This window comes from Varroa destructor, unplaced genomic scaffold (assembly GCF_002443255.2).
Source record: "Varroa destructor unplaced genomic scaffold, Vdes_3.0 BEIS01000001.1, whole genome shotgun sequence".
Taxonomy (NCBI): Eukaryota; Metazoa; Arthropoda; class Arachnida; order Mesostigmata; family Varroidae; genus Varroa; species Varroa destructor.
Window position 1 is genome coordinate 65,399,325 of NW_019211454.1, and position 19,934 is coordinate 65,419,258.

At 38.2% G+C, this 19,934-nt stretch overlaps 1 protein-coding gene across 12 annotated transcripts in view; it reads left to right on the plus strand.

Moving 5' to 3' along the window:
- Nucleotides 1-19,934, plus strand: part of pins (G-protein-signaling modulator pins) — a 21,902-nt gene extending 1,968 nt beyond the window's left edge. For 5 of the 12 annotated variants that reach the window (XM_086977218.1, XM_022788218.2, XM_022788220.2 and 2 more), the window contains exons 2-23: nt 287-356; nt 818-993; nt 1,342-1,475; nt 1,644-1,779; nt 4,685-4,827; nt 5,100-5,145; nt 5,559-5,638; nt 6,225-6,341; nt 6,597-6,661; nt 6,767-6,900; nt 7,178-7,240; nt 7,423-7,515; nt 7,645-7,767; nt 8,059-8,188; nt 8,400-8,543; nt 8,751-8,827; nt 8,949-9,155; nt 9,399-9,461; nt 9,644-9,776; nt 9,989-10,116; nt 10,340-10,499; nt 13,100-15,245. In XM_086977218.1, the coding sequence (XP_086833344.1) occupies nt 296-356; nt 818-993; nt 1,342-1,475; nt 1,644-1,779; nt 4,685-4,827; nt 5,100-5,145; nt 5,559-5,638; nt 6,225-6,341; nt 6,597-6,661; nt 6,767-6,900; nt 7,178-7,240; nt 7,423-7,515; nt 7,645-7,767; nt 8,059-8,188; nt 8,400-8,543; nt 8,751-8,827; nt 8,949-9,155; nt 9,399-9,461; nt 9,644-9,776; nt 9,989-10,116; nt 10,340-10,499; nt 13,100-13,422 (2,736 nt within the window). In that variant the 5' untranslated portion in view covers nt 287-295 and the 3' untranslated portion in view covers nt 13,423-15,245. Of the gene's footprint in view, nt 1-286; nt 357-817; nt 994-1,341; nt 1,476-1,643; nt 1,780-4,684; nt 4,828-5,099; nt 5,146-5,558; nt 5,639-6,224; nt 6,342-6,596; nt 6,662-6,766; nt 6,901-7,177; nt 7,241-7,422; nt 7,516-7,644; nt 7,768-8,058; nt 8,189-8,399; nt 8,544-8,750; nt 8,828-8,948; nt 9,156-9,398; nt 9,462-9,643; nt 9,777-9,988; nt 10,117-10,339; nt 10,500-13,099; nt 15,246-16,086 lie in introns of those variants that run through there. The other 7 variants (XM_022788222.2, XM_086977225.1, XR_015318976.1 and 4 more) reach the window with 6 other exon arrangements.

A 19,934-nucleotide genomic window follows, 5' to 3' on the forward strand; every position in this document is an offset into this window, starting at 1 on the left:
TGTATATAACGATGATAATGCCTACCAAATGATAGTTTCAATACCGCTTAACTTGCGCTGTTGATTTTCGAATTTTTTTCAATTATTGTTTTACTTTGATATATTTGGCTTGAATATTTGTCTTTGATTCGATCGTCATTTGCTATAATTCTTTGGACCTTCGTTTTCATCGGGTACATGACATTTTGGCCGTGACTATAGGGCTTCGGTATGATTTTAGCTAGAGTCCCAAAATCTCCCGGTAACCTCATTCACTCGCAACCTCCATCTTCTTTTTCTTGAATAGACTCCTAGCATGTCTTCTCCTGTAGGATCTCAAGGAAAATACCAGGTCACATCGATCAACGCTACTCCAGGTACGTCCAGTTGGCTTACTCCGTTCTGCTCCATCATTAAAACAACACGATTTGATTTCTGATTGTGAGGTAATAATAATTTAGTAAAATGTAAAACGGCCGATAAACAATTCAAAGTGAAAGAGACTGAAAATGAGTAGAAAAGAGACGAAAAGCGTGTTTTGTAGTTTGATGAGTTTTTATATACTGCCTATTCCGAAATCATGACGTAAGACATAACTTGTAATAACGCAATCCGGTCATTTTTTCACTGTACATTTTTCTGTTTTGAAGTCATTTAGAGAGACCTGGAAAGTGTCTTTTTAGAATGGATTCTTTTTTTTCTTGGATTTCATGAAACTGAATATTATCAATTTGTTATTATACATTCACCTCTGGAGCCTGCCCTTGTAGATTTCTTTATAACTCGATAATCGAGGCGGCCTCTGAGTAAACATTATTAATGCTGAACGTTTATCTAGCTGGTGAGTGCAGCAAGATGGTTAACGAGGCCAGCAATGGTAAGGGAGGCGGGGCCCAACATCAACAACTTCAGCAATCTCAACAACTCGACCCAACGATGTGTCTCGAACTAGCCCTTGAAGGCGAGCGACTTTGCAAAAGCGGTGACTTTACCGCTGGAGTGGCTTTCCTTGAAGTAAGTCTGTTTTTGCTTCCCGGTTTTTTTATATATTTGTTTAACTTGGACGATGACAACGTATCATCTTAATTTCAAATACGATCTAATTTACGGCGCTATTACTCTCTATTAATCATTACGGATAAATGCTTAACCTCAGAGTCTATTATTGTTTTGTATTTGTAATATTATATAAATACAATTGTGATTTTATTTAGAAACAAAAATCAATTGGTGTAAATAAAGCAGCGACTATAATCATACGATCTGTAAAAATGTCTTTCCATCAGAACATGTAATTCCGTGCAGTTTACCTTCGCTCGTACATTTCTAACCTTAACTATGCTTTTTCTATTCGTTGTAAAGGCTGCTGTCAGGCTGGGCACGGATGATGCAAGAGTGTTGAGCGCCATCTATTCACAACTGGGGAACGCTTATTTCTACCTGTCGGACTACGAGAGAGCATTACGGTTCCACGAACTTGACCTTAAAATTGTCCAGTGCGTGAGAAGTCATTATCGTATTTGTATGTATAGATAGCTGCGGTTTCTGCAATTCTAAATTTGATGCACGTTGGTCAGACAGGTAACGGGCGTATCTATTCGGGCATTTTGGTTGACTTTTTCCTCTAACGTTTTTTCCTATTATTGTTATTGTACTTTATATAGAACACAACGAGATGCGCTGGGTGAGGCAAAAGCCAGTGGCAACCTAGGCAATACACTCAAGATGCTCGGAAGGTTTGACGAGGCCACCCTGTTCTGTGAACGTCATTTGATCATCTCCCGAAAAGAAGGCGATAAGGTAGTACTAACGATATTGATAGATACCCCCTGTATAGCTCGTAACGCTAACGTGTTGGTTTGCCTTAATCAGTTATCAAATCGAATATATTTAGTAACAAGTGCTCATTTAATAATTAATTTTCCTCTGAGCTCCACTATATTCACCATACTATTGGAGTAACTATATATTATTTTGGCTCCAGCTTTGCATTTTGTCCGTCTAACATAGTTTCCTAACAAGATATTACTTGCACTGGGTAGAACTGACATGCGGGATGTTCTTTTTGTCTGCTTCTTCAATCATCGCTTGCGATGACAGCCTTCGTATAATTGATGACTAGCAGATTTCTGAAAAGTCATTAAACACCAAATTAGCTTTAAAATAATGCACTGCATTAATACTACTGATATTGCATAACAGCCTGTTAGGACTTCGGACAGTGAGCCCTTCCAAATTTAGTTGCACCAGTAAATATACTGTGTCGTATAACTTAGTCCGTATTTATTTGACATATCTGACCACAAGAAATCTTCATGACCACTTTTGGCTTGAAGTGCCTTCCAACTTCCAACTTTAAGGCCTCTTTGGGGTACTACGAGATCCATGAGGCGTACGCACTTAACGTCGTAGCCATGCGACATTTAAAAATGTGTTCTTTCACATTTGTTTTATGATATTTTTTGTAGAAATGCTTTGCAAGGAAGTCTAAATCGGAATATGCCATCTGAGCGAATCTGGCTTATAATACCGATTTCGCTAGCACTTGAGTTACCACCCTAGCACTCAGTAAAAGAATAAATACTACAATACGCTCAGTGGCTGAACTGATTCTAGGCGGTATGCTAGTTTTTTTAATAGGATTTAATGACATTGCTTTATTGATAATATCCTAGAAATGCAGCCGAATGCTGCGTTTAAAATGCGTTTCTCTATAAAAAATTTGTCGCAACATGATTAGAGGTGGAGCTTTTAACAATCTTGTGTAATTTCTATTTTTAATTGACTAACCTTCATAATAAACTCACTGGTAATAATTAATATATTATGATTTGTGCAAAAAATGTCCTCATTAAGATTGTTACCAGACATTTATATCTAATAAACTAGAACGTGCTGACTTTTCACAAGATTTTGAAGCACTCGATTCCGAGCTACTCAACAAACCTACACAGAAAAGAAGCAGTTTGCTCGACCGGTACTGTGGTTAGATCAGACTGCCGTGAGTTTTTAATTCCAATACACGTTATTTCCGTTTTGCTTTCTTGAGTGAGGTTTCCATAGGCCGAGTTTGGGATTGCAAATAAACTTGTTAATAACGGACTGTATACGTATAAATCTATAAATGTAAGCTCAAGTATAGCATATACGTGTAAAAGAAATCAGCTCTAAATTTGTGTTTCAGCGCCGCCTCATTCGAAAATGTACTCAGACCTGTTGAAACCATTTGTGAGTGCTAGTTCACATCTGTGTAGGCAAAAGCTATCGTTAGATTCAGTCGATGACTACATTAACCCTTTAGCATACTTAAACCTCCTTTGTATAAAAGCTTTATAATACTACCATAATATTCGCATTCTTCTTATCTTACCATTGTGGCTCATACAGCATCTGTAATTAGATGACTAACCGCCGCTGCGTCTAGTGCACAGTAAGCGATAGAAGGACATAATTAGATATCACTAACCAGCCTCCGTATGTTTTTTGTCTTTTTGACGATTTTCAGTCTTCACTCTCCACGCAATTCTTCCTACAGCTATTCTTCTCCAACTGCACTTAGATACTATTAGCTTCTGTTTCCTTTAGCAATTGAACATTTCTACCCGCTGTCACTACTATTTTGCACGACACCTGCCTCTGTCTGATCGCCTGTCTACTTTCGAAATCGACCAGTGCTTCACGTACTACACACACACACACACACACATATATACATATATGAACAAGAGAAAGAAACGGGAGGAAAAATGAACAATGCAAAGGCGTGGAAGCCTATGGATGTGGATGATTATGGCTTGTTTCGAAACAGTTAGCTTAACATTTAAGAAAGCTTAACATCACCTTTAAGGTGCTGTTAACAAACAGCTTGAGAGTGACTGGTCATATGATAGAACAGAAGTTATTTGTCCGCGACGAGCTTTCGTGGTAGCCTCGTAGTAATTGTTGGAATGTACGATGCATGTTTATAGCAACAGTTGGCCGGCAGCACTACGCAGAGAAGGCTGTAATAGTACTAGTATTCATTAGATTAAAATTTAAACTTCCTATCGTAAATGAGCTTGTGACTGAGACACGGCACGAGCAGAGGGTTATTTAGCAACAAACATTGTTTTCGGGCAGAGAGGAGGCATTTCAGAATTTGTTGGATTTGGGTGAAACAGAAGATCTATTATGCATCATCAATAGTCATTATACTTCCTTGAAAGGCACCTACGCACCAGTTCGGATATTATGTTCAGTGCTTGCCACTAATTCTGCTGAGAGCATAATTCTGTGTGCGGACGATCTGTCAGCGTTAATTTCTAAGCTCGGGTTATCTTAATTAGATTATAAAAGAGTACATTATTTGACATTTATTGCATTGAAAACATTTGAATCAGGTTGTTCGGTCGATGGACTACGGCTTATGATGGAGAATGTTTGTTAGGGCTGTTAGGGTACACTGCGATGGTGTTCAAAACGAAAAAGGAGGTGAATTAACTATAGAAATGCAAAGAAACGTTTCGTTCTAGTGTCGCAAGAACTAAAACGAGTTATAACAAAAAAAAAACGCAATTTTATTCATCGACATATAATTAAGGGAGGTGATGTCTGTTCTTTTATTTCTTTTTTTCATATTTTTAAGTTAAGTTTGCATTAAGATTGCAGTTTAGTCTCCTTTAGGTGCTGACTATAATTCGTGTGTGTTTTTTCCATAATTTTACAGATTGGCGAAGGTCGGGCGTACTATAACCTCGGCAACGTGTTCCATTCGAAAGCGAAACAGTTAGCGCGGGGAACGCGACTCGAACCGGGTGATTACCCGGTAGAGGTCCGCGTCTTACTGCATAAGGCTGTCGAGTGCTATGAGTCAGTACTACGAACCAAATTCGATTCAATACGCAAATGGGATTCTATATTGACAGTTTAATCTTAAACAGTTCTTAATATTCGAACTAAATGAACAAATGACAAACTATGTTTTTCAAATCGGACAACGGCTTGTATTTTGTTGTCATGGTGGGACGAATGCCGACCAACAAGATGATATCTGCTAAACATAGTATGTCTTCTAGGAATATAGTTTTCTCAGTAACTAAAAAAGTAATAAAAATTAACTAATATCTTTTTTGTGGTTGCAGAAAAAATCTCGATCTTATGGTCAAACTCTCCGATCGTGTAGCGCAGGTAAGTTCCTTAACGATGGTGCTTGTAACAGCATTAATACGATATAATATGATACTTTATTGTGCCGCTAGCCAGTAAGGCGTAAATAAAGTGAGCAAAAAAGCAAAGCTGCAGGTATATAAATTAATTCATGTTAATCTTTAATTTAGTAATCAAAATCTTGATTATTTATGTATTTAATTAAACTTTATTACACCATTGAGCACTGGTATATTTAATTACAAAACCATCCTCATTAAGGAACATTAAACACAAGAATATCATTACCTTCAGTCACATGGCATTGAAGATTATTCTAAGGTGAAGTGATATGTCATCAAAAGATTAGGCCAAATATAGGTGGTCTTGCATGCGGCTTAGTCTCTCGATAACCTAAAAATGCGGTAACCCTTTCCCATTTATTTCTGCTACAGGGTCGCGCATATGGAAATCTCGGCAATACACATTATCTGCTGGGCAACTTCCGTAGAGCAATCACTTTTCACGAACAAAGGTTGGACAAGATTTATAATAGATTGAGTTCGTTCATTTTTTAGGGGTTTTTAATTACATGCATTAAATACATTCATTGCTCAATCTTCGCATGTTGTGTAGACGATTTTACCATAAAGCTTTTGGATCATTTTTAACCGTTTCCTGCCTTAGGTTCACTATGGCTAAGATAGGAAAAAGCTAACTTTTTTCATCTAAAAAAAGAAATTATTTAATTAAAAGAAGCTAATTAGTTTTTTTTTTCGTGATCGACGTAGTAAATGAGCAAAATTCATCTTAGGGTTCAAAATAAAAATTAAGAAAATATATATAAATGGAGATCGAAAAAAATATTTTACTCATTTATGCAAGAAGCGCTAAACCTGCTTATGTTACTGTTTCCTCGAGATATTTTATCAGTTATCGAAGGTATAAAAAAACTATTCAGAAGATATAAGTCAAAATCGATGAAAAACTGATTTAAAATATTAAAAATAAAACTGATAAAAATATCTCTTTTCCGGAACCTTTCATCTTTTGTAAATATATGCCTTTCTCATTCTGTAACATACTATTAAGACTCTGATTTTATATTTGCTCAATTGCAGACTTAAGTTTGCTACAGAGTTTCGTGACCGGGCCGCAGAAAGGCGAGCGTATTCGAATCTTGGCAACTGCCACGTATTCTTGGGTGAATTTGCCCGCGCAGCTGAATGCTACCGAAGGTTTATTTCCGCCCACATATGATCAAACTTTATTTTTCTTATAATTTAAGTTAACCAGCTAGCCAGATGGTTATACGCTCCTCTAGAAGGCTTAATAAGAAGCTATAGCGCAACAATAAGCTAATAGATAGTAAGCAATATCTAATTAAAAAAGCACGATATATATATATGAGCATTGTATGAGCAGAAATAATCAAGCTGTTATCAGGTGTATTGTGTGCTTTGCTAAAGCGGTTTATCTGTTTGTGCGTTTAGAACCAGGAAACTTGCTCAGCAACTGAATGACCGAGCGGTTGAAGCTCAGGCATGCTATTCTCTAGGTGAGTGTTTGATTTCTGGATACAGTTTCGGTTGAAGACTTGCTTCATATCTATTGATAAGCAGTGTATGTTGAATTTAATTGTAATCTGGTCTGCCTGCTTAAGGAAATATCTATACTCTTATTGGAGACCTCGAGAATGCGCTTGGTTTTCACTTGGAACATTTAGAAATTGCTAAAGAACTTCAAGATCGTGTCGGCGAAGGTCGAGCTTATCAATCGCTCGCACACTGTCATCAGGTAATGTGTATTCAAAAAAACAATTACATTCTTACAAAATTTCTGTTTGGCTGTTGGATTCACGTAGCTTTTAAACTGCTACTAAAATATTGACATGAAATTATCAGGAAAAAATAATTGTGCATTGATTATAATGCAATAAAATAACAGCACAGAAGCCAACATGTAAGTCACGATAACTTAAAAACTAGAGGGTTTAGTGGTGCCGTCAGAATTCTATGTGACTAGCCAAAACATGAAATATTACTCCGGAGACGCATTGTATTTCATCTTTCAGGGCCTGGGAAGCCTCGAAAAAGCGGCTGAGCTGGCTTCGCTTCATCTCCAATTGGCACAAGAGGTAAATTACAACAGCAACATAATATTCGTTAGAAAATGCTGCTTACTATTGTTGTAGCCACTTGTGCTGAAAATATGCTGAATAAATAATAACAGAAAAATGATGTACCGCTATCAAATAACTATCACAACAAACTCATAGGAATAATACTCGCTATTTAAATGTTATGATTTCTTACTTAGACGGGAGACACTGAAAGTGAGGTTGTAGCTCGGCAAACCCTAGAAGAATTGTCAGCCCAATTAGGAACGCCCATCAGACAACCCCCGCATAAGGTACAACAGATTGTAGCATCTTTATTTACTCATCATTCTTTTGATAGTACTATTTATCGAGCAAAATGCGCAGTGCAACAATATGTTTCAACTTGGTATAGCCGCTACCATAATTTCATTTCGCTTCAGGTTCGACGTCGAAGTATGGAAGATATGTCTCTGGTGAGCATGACTCCAGAAAGCCGACAGGCAACAGGAAGCGCGACTGATAACGAGAATGAAAAAGATGGATCGACTTCAACGAATGCTGAAGTAACTAAATAATTACGTTATAGTTCCGTTTGCCTGTGCAAAACAAATTTCTCATTTATGACCAGCATGCAGACCGTATTGCTCAAAGTGCCTAAAACATTTCTCTAATATTTCTAATAACGAATATTTTAAACATTCTGGGCACAGCGTTTAGAATCTGTTGACAGCCGAAGACATGTTAAGACAAAGATTCATGTGGGTGTGCTACCAGCATTTAGTAAACCATTACGAAGAAATCGTTTTTAGAACAGAAGTCCGCATCTAATAAGGGATACATTGGGTTCATTTAAGGATGATAAGGCTGAAGCGATGGAGACATCATGTCAGGCCATAGATGGTGAAAAGAATTCTTTTTTGGATATGCTCACTGAATTGCAAGGAGATCGCATGGACGACCAGAGGTGTCAGGTCGTCACTCAAGGTACGCATAAGATAGTTCTTTACTCTCGTAAAACGCATGATTTTCTTCTAGGCATGTTAGCCTTGACTAGTGTTGGGCGTTTGAATAAAAAACAACACTCGAAGAACTATTCTTTAAGTGGATTGTATTTGACATTTGAAGAAGCGCATAGAAGTCGTAATACAACTGCCTGTTTTTTCACGCTATAATGCATCGGGTTCTGCGGCGCCAGCATCAAGCAGCAGTGCATCAGTGAAGAGGTTCAATTTACGTACACGCTCAGTATCAGTTGATACGCATCATAGAGACGTCCTCCACCATGTCAGTTCGACCCGCACAACGAATTCGACCGTGACAGCTTCCCAAACCACAGCAGGTAATAAAGTAACATAATTCTGGTTCGTACAATTTCAAGGTACCAATGGTCTTTGTCACAAATTGTTATCAGCAAGTATAAACTAGGATTTATCGATATTCAGTTTGTCAAAAAATGTACATAGCTGGTTGTTAGGAGACGTGCAATAAACAAACCTGGAAGATGCGCGGGAGCTAATTTGTGTAGCACACATTCCATCTTATTTAGGTGGATCTGGTGGGCAGAGAGTAACAGGCTCCAGGACAAGGGGATCCATTAGCGGAGTGTCTGGCGCTACCGGAGAGGTGGGTGCTTGCTTGTGGGTTATATGGAATCAGGTAGTATGCGCTGCTCAGCGTTACCACTAGTTTACAATGGTTGAACAAAAACGTATTATTAAATAAAGTTGTTTGTTTTTGCGGATAGGTCCGTGAGGAACTGTTAGACCTCATCGAAGGTCTACAGTCGCGACGGATGAACGAACAGCGCACAAGTCTTCCACAACTTCCAGGTCTAATAGGTTCTGGAGGTGCTGCTGAGGTATCAAATAGTGGCCGTGGGACGGGCCTTGGGAGACGAGCTGTAGGCGATAATGGTCATTTACAGAGCAACATTAACAACAATAATTCTCAGGTGAATAGCGGCCTTATCTAAGTTGGTCTAAAATCCCGTCTTCTTTTAAAAAGAATAAGTACAATGTTTTCTTCATTAGTTATTCGGCATTTTTATGCGTATTCAAACTAGATTGAAGTTCATTGGAGAAAATTATTTGGTGAAAGAGACAATCGAAAAATGCAGAGAAAGCTCACCTTGTCGAACTCAAGCCTTTAATCTTTTTAGTACTTTTTCACGCATCTAGTAACCATGTGTTTACAGGTTGTACCGAATCGTATGCAGCTTTCTGGCGAGGACTTTTTTGAGATGCTAGCGCGATGTCAGGTAAATTAATCTCTCTAATGCTATCAGTGCTGTATTGGTCTAGACATTATACGTTACGTATATTAACATGTCGTCATAATTATCAATATTATTATTGAGTCGTAGTACTAACTGTTCAATCTCCTGTTTGATCGCGATTACCTATTCTTGCTTCGATTCGGTAAATTGGGGTCACTGTGTAGAGCTCGCGTCTGGAGGAGCAGCGCAGTCGAATGCCTCAACAGGCTGACACGCTGTCGCTCGGGTCAGCGGACTCAGGCGCCCATCTCGCGCCCAGCAATGCTGGACAACAGCAGAACGCTGGCAATGCAGCAGGTAAAACGTGCAAACCCTCCTGTCCTATAATGCCGTTACGATTAGCAGCTGCTAAATTCAAACGTCAAATTCGTAGTCAAAATTACCTCCTTTATTTATTATAGCACCTGTACTTAAATTAGTTCTACGACTTTTCAAGTCTGTTTTTCGCATGTATTTATGTAACTTAAGCCAAATTTTAATATAGATGATTCAACAATTCTTGCAACTAGGCACTTCATCAGGCACGACACATAGGACGTCCGCGCCTACCGTACCGGATGAAGATTTTTTTAGCCTTATATTGAAGGTACAGGGAGACCGTATTGAAGATCAAAGAACGGCTTTCAAGCCTATTCAAGTAAGTAGTGTGTAAGCCCAAGTGCTCAGTGGTGGCCACCGGTGGTTTTGTAATATATTTCTTCTTTTTCAATTATTCCTATAACTCGCAATTATTCTAATCTTCTGAGCGGAAACTACTTCTAGAACATACACACCGTGATACATATGATTTTGCTTTTAAATAAAAACTAAGTGCATCTAAGAAGCATTTATATTCATGTTTTTGCTGACCGCACTAACAGGAGAACCTAGAGGCACATGGGGCTTCCGACAGTGGCAGAGCTAGTAGTGGCAAGGGTTCAGGATCGGGATCTGGTGGCACCGGTTCGCAGAGATCCTCGACGAGGAGCAACCGCGAAAATGCAGGTGGACTGCGAGGGAGCCTCAAGCAAGCCCTTAAAGGTAGAACATCGAACAGTAACAGCATTGAACACGCTAGCTCGACTGAGGGCGCTGGCAATGCCGAAACGCAAGATCACAGACGACGCGGAGCCGAACGCTCCGTTAAAAATACCAATCGTATCACAACAACAACTACTCGCACTATAACACCTGTAACAAAATCTAATAACAACATCGGTACCGCAAAAAGCAAAGAGCAGAGATTTAATAATGACTGCGCCGACGTTAACAATGTACAGCAGACTAGTTCAGCCGGTAACAGTCGAAACAATGAAATAGCAGCAATTCATGGAGGCGGAGGCAAGGGGAAGGACGCTTCACAGAATGGTCCAGACGGGGGCAATCGTACAAGAGACGTTCGGGTACACCCTGAACAGTAGTAGTATAAATAGTTATAACTACAGAAACTATACATAGAAACATAGCTACAGTAGTAATAATAATAATATTCATATTGGTAATTGCATTCAAGAAGAAAATAAATAGAAATAGGTAATGATACCATTACTAATAATAACTCTAACAAGTAGATACAATATAGACAAATAGCGGCAGCAACAACTATATTACACGCTTTATGGATATAAAATACAAATATTAATGCGTTGTATAGATAGAGTAATGAAAAATGTAAATAACAATTCGAAGAGATTCGAGGTAACCTCCATGTGATTTCCGTCGTTCAGATGATTATCTTTGCTTGAACATGGCGTCAAGAGAAAGAAACTCGAGACCAGGCTAGTTGGTACAATCATCTGGCGAACGAATTACGCAGTCGCGACGCGATTTGTCTTAGACATTTCGTTATGACGTAAACTTTGACTAATTATTATTGGAGTAATACCAGCAACAAGGGGTGACTAAAGACGCACGAACTGCACCAGAAACGTGGCTATACTTTGATAGGTTAAAGCGTGCAATAGTGGCGGAACAGGTTTACCAATAGTTCTGTTGGATCAACGTCGACGTAGTAGTGACACAAATAATGTAAAGTGATCGTGAAACGGGGTGCAGAGTTGTTGAGCTTTCTATGGCGTTATCTTAGATCATTGAAGTATTACGAAATCGTTGGCATACATGTAAAGGCAGCAATAGTCCTAGCCTTTTGTTCACGATCACAGTAGCTCTCTCTGAGCTCTCCCGGGCGCGATGTATTGCAGCTACTGTTTATGAAGGCCCATCGATTTCTATAGGCTGGCTACTTTTTTTTTGTTGGTGGAACAACTTTCGTGGTTCCGAGGTCTACCGTAGTCGTTTGCCAAAACTGCTTACCTCATAGATGAACTATAGCCAGAGGCATGTTAATAGTCATCATTATTATCGCTGTGGATTATGATTATTAGTATTGCTATCTACCGTTCTTGTTATTAAATAATTGTCGGTATTAGTTAATGGTTGCCGTGACAGCAAACTCTAAGTTTGTCTAGGACTCTAGAAACATATAAGTGCAGTATGCACGACTTAGAACGAGGAAATTATAGCAGAGACTACCTATAGTATGTTCTCTTTATTCAAAGAGGACATAATCTCCTACTGTCTAAAGGCAATTTTAACATTATCAACGACTACTTAGGAACGGCATCTGTTATGCCGACAGTATTACATGTGCTATATATATATATATATATATATATATATAAATTGAATTCGTACGTGCGCTTAGCCTCGTTATAGTGTCTCGTAACTAAGTAGAACAAATCAAACAAAAAACCACTGATAAGAGTAACGATTTCAGCACATAAATTGCTGATGAGATCGTGACTTAAGATGATGGCATGACATTAGTTCCGCTCACTTGATTCTATGAGGTTTGCAATTAAACCTTTTTCTAGAGCGTTTGATACGCGGTCATGTCACGACAACAGCGATTGAGCAATTTTGTTTTAACTAGTATCATTATAGGCTTTAGATGAGAATGAACACAAAATGATGAAAGCGTGACTAAGTCAAGTAGTGATGTCACAGATAGTACGAACGTAGTATTGTCATATGCACATGTGCAATGAATCGAGAGGAAAATTGCCGCTCTTGCAATTGAAATTCTATGATTTATCTTGCCATTGTATAACGAATCAATGGGAACGATAGGCGAAGAAGGCAATGTTTATTGAATCATCACGCTTTATCCTATATTTTTTATATCCTCTGTTGGTCGAGGTTTGCATATAATATTTCGCAACTTTTTAGAAATGCAAGCCATTCTGATAATAGAAATATCTGCAATATGTGGATATTTAAACATTTGAAAATTAGAAGGCACATTAAGCCCTTTGTTATGCACGCAATATGGACAAGCTCTATTTTTTTTATGCAGCCGACCGTAATATCAATACTGGTACAGCGATTCCCTACTCGAGTGGATCGGCCCATTCGCCAATTTCGAGACCCAATTATTTTTTGTTTTATTTGAAAGATGCTATTGGTAGAGTCATTTATTACAGGAAGCGCTCCCCTTCACCCGAGCTAGTTGACGTTTTGGTAGCTCATTTGCCTGCTTGTTATTTCGTTAGTGGTCAATTCTTTATTCTCTTTTGTGCCCCTGTTATGTTGCATTGTCTTTCATAGCTAGCCTTTTTGTCATGTTTGCGATGTTTTTGCAGCTGTAGCTCGTAATGCCCGCCCATCTGTCAAGCTTAACTCTTCGGCTCGTAAACCACTGCATTCTTTCCACCATCAACTCCAGCAGCAACAGTCAATGGGTTCATCAAAGCGTAAAGGGCTGGCTTCACTTTCTAATTCCCAAAGCTCTCTTAGTTCCCGTACATCGCGAAGCTCGCGTTTAACCTGTCAGTCTTCATCAATGACAACTATGACCACGTCGACATCCGCTTCATCCGCGACATCGGGCGTATCCCTAAGGTCGTCAAGTAATGCTGCGGCATCATCTTCCGGCGCAAACCTTGTTCCCCCAGCCAAAAACTAACGACCAGATTAATTCGTTCTATTCGCGTCTTATGTTAGCTTTCATCATGTAGTCGTTGAGCGCACAATCAGATATCATGAATGCATCACTTATTCGTTTGGCCATTGTCACATCGTTCGAATTCGGGCATGCGGATCATTATGCAGGTATTTTCGTTTAGTCAGAAACGCTAATCCGCAGACAAAATAATTATGCAAGCGATGTCTGAATTTTGAAGAAAAGTCAATCTTTTCTCATATGTGACAACTAGTCCTGCCTACGCTTTCCTATTTTGTCTTATACAGTGTTTTTCGATCTCTTCTATTTAACACAAAGTTACGTAAAGCCAATAGATTGCATATTGATTTCTGCATAGTCGATAACAATGTACTATATTTTCTCCTTTTTACCCTATTTTATTCTCTATTTTATTAATCTTTCTACTTGAGCAGGACTAAAACATTATTCCGAAATTATACAAATAACTTATAAATACGACATCGCGTTTGTTCACAAAAAGTCGAGAAGCTTTTTTCTTTGTGAATGGTTTATATTGTGTGGTTTCTTAGTTTGACTTTAACAAGAAAAAGAAAAATAGAAAAAAGCTTGTGTAAAAAGACGTTTTTGCCGTCGCATGCAACGCGCTTGCTTGCTTGCCTGATGTGGACTTGTACATGTTTTCGTCATTTATCTTTTGATATCCTCTATCTTCCTAGTATTACATTTTCCGTCTATAAATAAAAAATATAGCATGATTGAAAAGTTAAGCTATTGCCATACGCATATAAGCTGATGTCGCTAGTTCACGCGCTAAAAACAATAAACGTATACACAATGTTGTAGAGTGCACAGGAAAGAAACACATTGTTGCTCCCTTGATTATGAATTATTTACAATTGTTCTTACTAACCAATAATGTTAATTTGTGTATGAACACAGGTTAAATACGTATGTGTATATTCATATATTTCAAGTTCGACCTATCTAGATTTAGAGCGCGCGAGAGAACCAGGGGTAATGTGTGTGAGAGAGAGGGGAGGGAGAGCGCGAGAGAGAAAAAAAGCAACAAATGCGTCAACGGCAAACTAATAGCAGGACTCGTAGCTCTTTCGGATGTAGAGAAAACGTAGGGCTGTGAAAGCGCGTGTAAAGCGAAAGCGGCAGGAGTGTGCTGTTTGGTAGGAGTGAGTAATATATCATGATAACAGAAAAATGACTGAGGGTCACAAAGGCATGGTACATACAGCTGTCCGCATCAGCAGAACAACAACAACAAGCAGTCACTTCAAGGCAAAACAAAAAACCGATCGTAGACAAAACAGTTAGAAAAACGAGCACTTGTCCGATAAAAATGACGATGTCAAAGGTGAAGTAAAAGCCGTCAGCGCGCTTACCAGTTATGTTTATAACTAAAACAAATACAAGAATGGCATTGTTAAATTCAGAAAAAAAAGCCTATAATAAGAATAAAACATACCTACTGTTACAGCACGCGCCCTCCAATTTGATGCCACGGTACAAGGTATAAGACGAAATTGTGCCGATTGTATTCCGCCACCTTATTTGGATGTGTCGATAGATAAAAGAAGTGAGAGACATCAGAAAAAAACAAGTACATTACACACACATACACACACATATATATATAAGAAAATAAATATTGACTAATAACAGATCACAATAGATCGCTGACGAAGCAGGTAACTATTTGAGATGCGTTGCAGTTTACCTGCTTGCGGTTGTAGAAAAAAACAATGCAGAACAACGTTACGATGATTATATTGATAACGAGATAATAATAGTAATAATAAGATTAACGGCGATAATAACATCGTTACTAATTAGCCAAGCGTGTCTTCCCTTTTTAGAAGTAGAGAAAAGCGGGGTTATAGTAAAATTAAATACTTCAGCGGTTTAGATGAAATCTTAGGCCAAACGATTTACGTTAAAATAAAATATTTTCAGTTGGAATTATTCTGTGCAATGCTGTTATCAACAATAAAAAGGTTTAGACATAAATTTGAGCTATTATTATACAATACTAGTACCATTAATAGAATAATTAGTTTATTGTTAGGGTGTTCAACTATCGAGCGATAGACACTATAAATATGGAATGATAATAGTGAAGTGACGATCATGACGAATCGATCAATGAATACTACGTGCGATGCAATAGGAGCAAAACAAAGCGGCTAAGTTATAGTGATAAATAAGCAAACATAGATAAGGAGGTTTCATTACCTGCTAGTGTATGTCACCGTATTTGTCATGTCTGTGGAATAACATTGATAACTCAGGAATAACACTGATATAAATATATATGTCGATATAAGTACATGTGTCAATCTGTTAGCGGAATACCTTAGCTCGATTGTATTATTATAAATAATTATAATGTTTTTATAATTATTATGAAACTGTACAAGGTAAGTTACATAAAGGTAAAAAGCGGTTGAATGTCTTTAAGCTATGCATGGTAGAGCGCTAACCAAATAGTAGTCATTTTTGGTCATTCAGCAAATAATATATTAAAAGGACACTGAAAATAGATGAAGGTTTTGCGTTCACGTTCATTGGTCTAGTATGTAAACCCGTAGACACTGCAGCGTCCCAGGAATGCTAGAAAGACATTTGGTGACTTGTGACCTAATTTTTGATTAATAATGAAACCATTTCCATTAGTGTGGTTTTTTGTAGCTACCCCTAACACCATTTCTGGCAATGGTACCGGTCCATCTACAGTGTGATTTGGACGACCAGACCATGCAGGTCGCCGCCAAGTCCAGCCAACGCTTCATAAATACTGCGCGGTTTGGGTAAATAAAGAAGACTATCTAGCTAGATCTGCCTGACTCTATTGAACTGTCGATCTAGGATAGACAAACTTCATACGCACATAATAATGAACAGCATCGAAAACATTGTGCAGATTAGTATCATTGTGCCAATTATTACATTATAAGTCTTCGCAGGATCAGTGTGGAAATGTATTTCATCAGATATGTAGGCTCGCGAAATCCTCGAACATCTGTTTAGAGTAAACATTTGTCTTAACAATAGCAAAAAAAAGCTATAAAATGCTTAAGTTTATCGTCAAGGTTTACAATGTGACTTTAATAACGCCTATCGACACATCTAAACTCCTAATTTGAGGACCTTTTACTAAGTAAAACTAATATTGCTTGTACTTTGAAAATTTAGAACACATCATCAAACACAACGAATATATTTCGCGTTAAATAATGTTTTTATATTTACCGTGCAATACGATACATACCTGCATGCCATTTGCAAATTCTAGAACTTTTTGGGGATTTTTATCTGTTATTTTTCCCATGCTTTTGTAAACAAAGACTGATAATCCAGATAATATTATAGCTGACGAATAATAATGTTTTACAGCAATTTTGCCTGACTCCAGCTGATCATTTCATATATATATATATTTGGTAGTTAATCTATCTAACACTTGACAAAATGTTTTTAGACAAGCTGATCATATACGAAAATATATAACTAAATACTTGATTAGTTTCGTATTATATTTATATTACATGCGTTCAAAGCGTTTTTCTACTAGAAGTTTGATTCCCACCATAAAATGCAGTACTACCATGCGCATGCACGCATACAAATCGTATTTTGAAAATTTGCCTCGTTGCGATACAACAAACGAAAAAAAAAGCTAATCGAGAAGTCAAAATCTTGTTGTGCGCATTCCCATCTGTCCGTGGCGAATTCCAATTGGACAGTAGGGCCTTTTTTCGTCAGTAGTACCCTTCACGATAAGCAACTTGCATTTGTGATTTGTCGTAGTTTGCTTCTAACACAAAAAAAATGGCTAACACAACAAGCGTCCTTGTCTCGACCTCGTGCGTTGCCTTATGGTTGCTATCAGTGTAGAACAGAAAGTTAGTAACGGCCATTTACCTCGCTGGGGGCTGCAGCAGCTGACCAACTGATCTGAAACTGATGACCATAGATAACCTACTTCCCGTTTGTACTATAGCGGTTATTACTACGGTAACTATTATAATTATTTACTGGTATGCTGACTATTTTATAATATAGTTCTGCTTCGACTTCGACGTAGGTCTATGCAGTAAATTAAGCGGACGGCTAAATGGTGGCTTGTACACAGTCCGAACGCGTTTCTACAAACGCACATGGTCGAGCAGTCAGTCACCTAACCACTTGTCTGAATTCAGCAGCAGACCAGATTGAGCAGGGTCGATGTTGGTTCGAACAAAAAAAAAATGTTATGCCGTCTCTTTCTTCGAAATAAGCTGCAGACAAAATGTATAGAATCGCCGACATCATTATCAGTTACCGCGAGACGAGAGACCCAATAGAAAGCTTCTACAAAATAAGCGTTCGAATAATAACCACTAAATATGAAATGGTAGATTAGCTTGACATTTAGCAGTCAAAAAACAGAATAATTGGATAGCCTAAAATTGTTGCGTCCTTAAATAAACATATATTTAAGCATACAGTGCGAGTATAGCGGGCAAGGAAAATTAGCGGAAAAATTGATACAAAATCTTGTTTAAACTATATTGCTGAAGAGAATCGCGTCGAAACTATTAAGTTGTAAAGTAATAACCGGGCCTACTCCTGAAATTAACAGTGTTAGTGGCATGTCCTTTTTTGTAGCATTTCACAAGTAGTTTAATCCTCTCAATTGCCGGGTGGAACCCGGGCTTTCAACCCTAAGGGAGACGGGGGTATGTTTTAGCAACATTATAATACCAGATAGAACCAGTGCTGTCGCCGGTATCTGATCTACTTATCCCAGGTAAACGTTTAGTTAGGGCATGCCCTGCAATCACTGCCATAAAAACCTATGCGCCTGTTATAACATAGAAGTAAAGCTATAAATAGCTCGCACATTTAGCATTTATCTTCATATGAGTTCGATGAACGCTTAGAATGATGGTTACTTTCATGACTTTTTACACAAAATGTTCTGGGCGGTCGTGCTTACTTAGTCATTGAATTGACGTTGCTGTTTTGCGTTTTCCAGACGAGATCTCGCGGCTTAGTTGTACTGGCAGCTTATTTGCTAAAATGAACGGATAGTTAGGTGTGAGTCTGCTTTCGCATAAATAGCGAATGCTTGGCAAATACATTTTAATGGTGGTATGTATTTTTCAAAATCTCGTTTTAAATCGTCATGTGTGACGGTGCTATGTGCAGAAGGCATGTAGATGAAATCGCATGCACCGACGTGTTAACTGGAGGAATAAGAAAAAGTGGGATTTAGCTTAAGCCCAGAATGATTTGTCAAAGCTATTATGCAACGTAGCGAACGTTCGAGCGTCTTATCTCTTATGCCTATATCTTTGAAAAGTTTTGAAAACTTTGAGAAGTTTTGAAAGATGAGGTTGCTGTTTTGAGAATGTAAAGTAACATCTATTTTTGACATGTATGTTAAACATAATATGCTTATGTGCACTTACGTAGCGGTTACTTTTCGCCATATTTGACATTACCTGTAAACGCGTAGTAGGTGTCAGATGGGGGTGCAACGGGCCAAATCAATAGAGTCCTTAACTTCTGTATCTAGACTTTTGTTATAATTGTTGATCCAGTAACACGTAGCCGCAGACATGCTGAGACGCTTCTGTCCTTGCAGGTAATGAAATGTTATGTGATAAAATCGAATAGCAAAAGATCGGCCACATTAGCCCATAAAGACACTTGGTAGGGCTTCGGCACTGGGTAAGGCTTAAAGTCATGCGCGATTTGAAAATTTCAATAATAAGCACCCTCACAAGAATAAGGTAAAATTTTAGAACATGGACTATATGCAGGACAGGTACTACTTTATAGACAGAGGGCGTTTAGAGAACCAGGGCAGGGTATGGACGCGGCACGGCTTTTGTGATTATCTCTGTGATGTCTTTTACATGGGCTTGAGAACTTTCCTAGATAACTCCTAAGGCCGCCGTCAAAACCCGTGTAGTAACCCCAATTAACCCCATAATTTCTTCTAAGGTTACCGGAACCTACTCCAAGGCGTAAGCCCCCCGTATCGTTGAAGACCGCTTTCTTCATAACTTTTCGTATCACCGGCGTTTTCAAGTAAGATAGCGTAAAGCGCTCCGCTTAGGGTAGCAAACGATCGCATAACTGCCCAATAAGAGAAGACCAAGTTCTCTTTGCATCTTCATGGACTGCAGCTGAATGTGAAACTTGTTTTAGCACAGGTGACCCTTTTATGGTACTTCTTAACGTATCTTTGGTGTTATCACGCATGAACGCAGATAGCATCACTATGCTATTAACTTCATTGTATAAAACTATGCGAGGGATACAGCAGGCAAAATTCATGCATGTCATTTCTTTTAATCTGCTTTGGCTGATATTTATTAGGTGACGCATCAAACAAAAACAGTACTATGTATAATAAAAATGGGATCATTTCGGAAAATATTTCAATGTTATTTAAGAGCTATGTAAGTCTATATGAAAATGTTACTTTGTAACCCAAAAGTAGAAATGAAAAATTTCGAGTGAATCATATA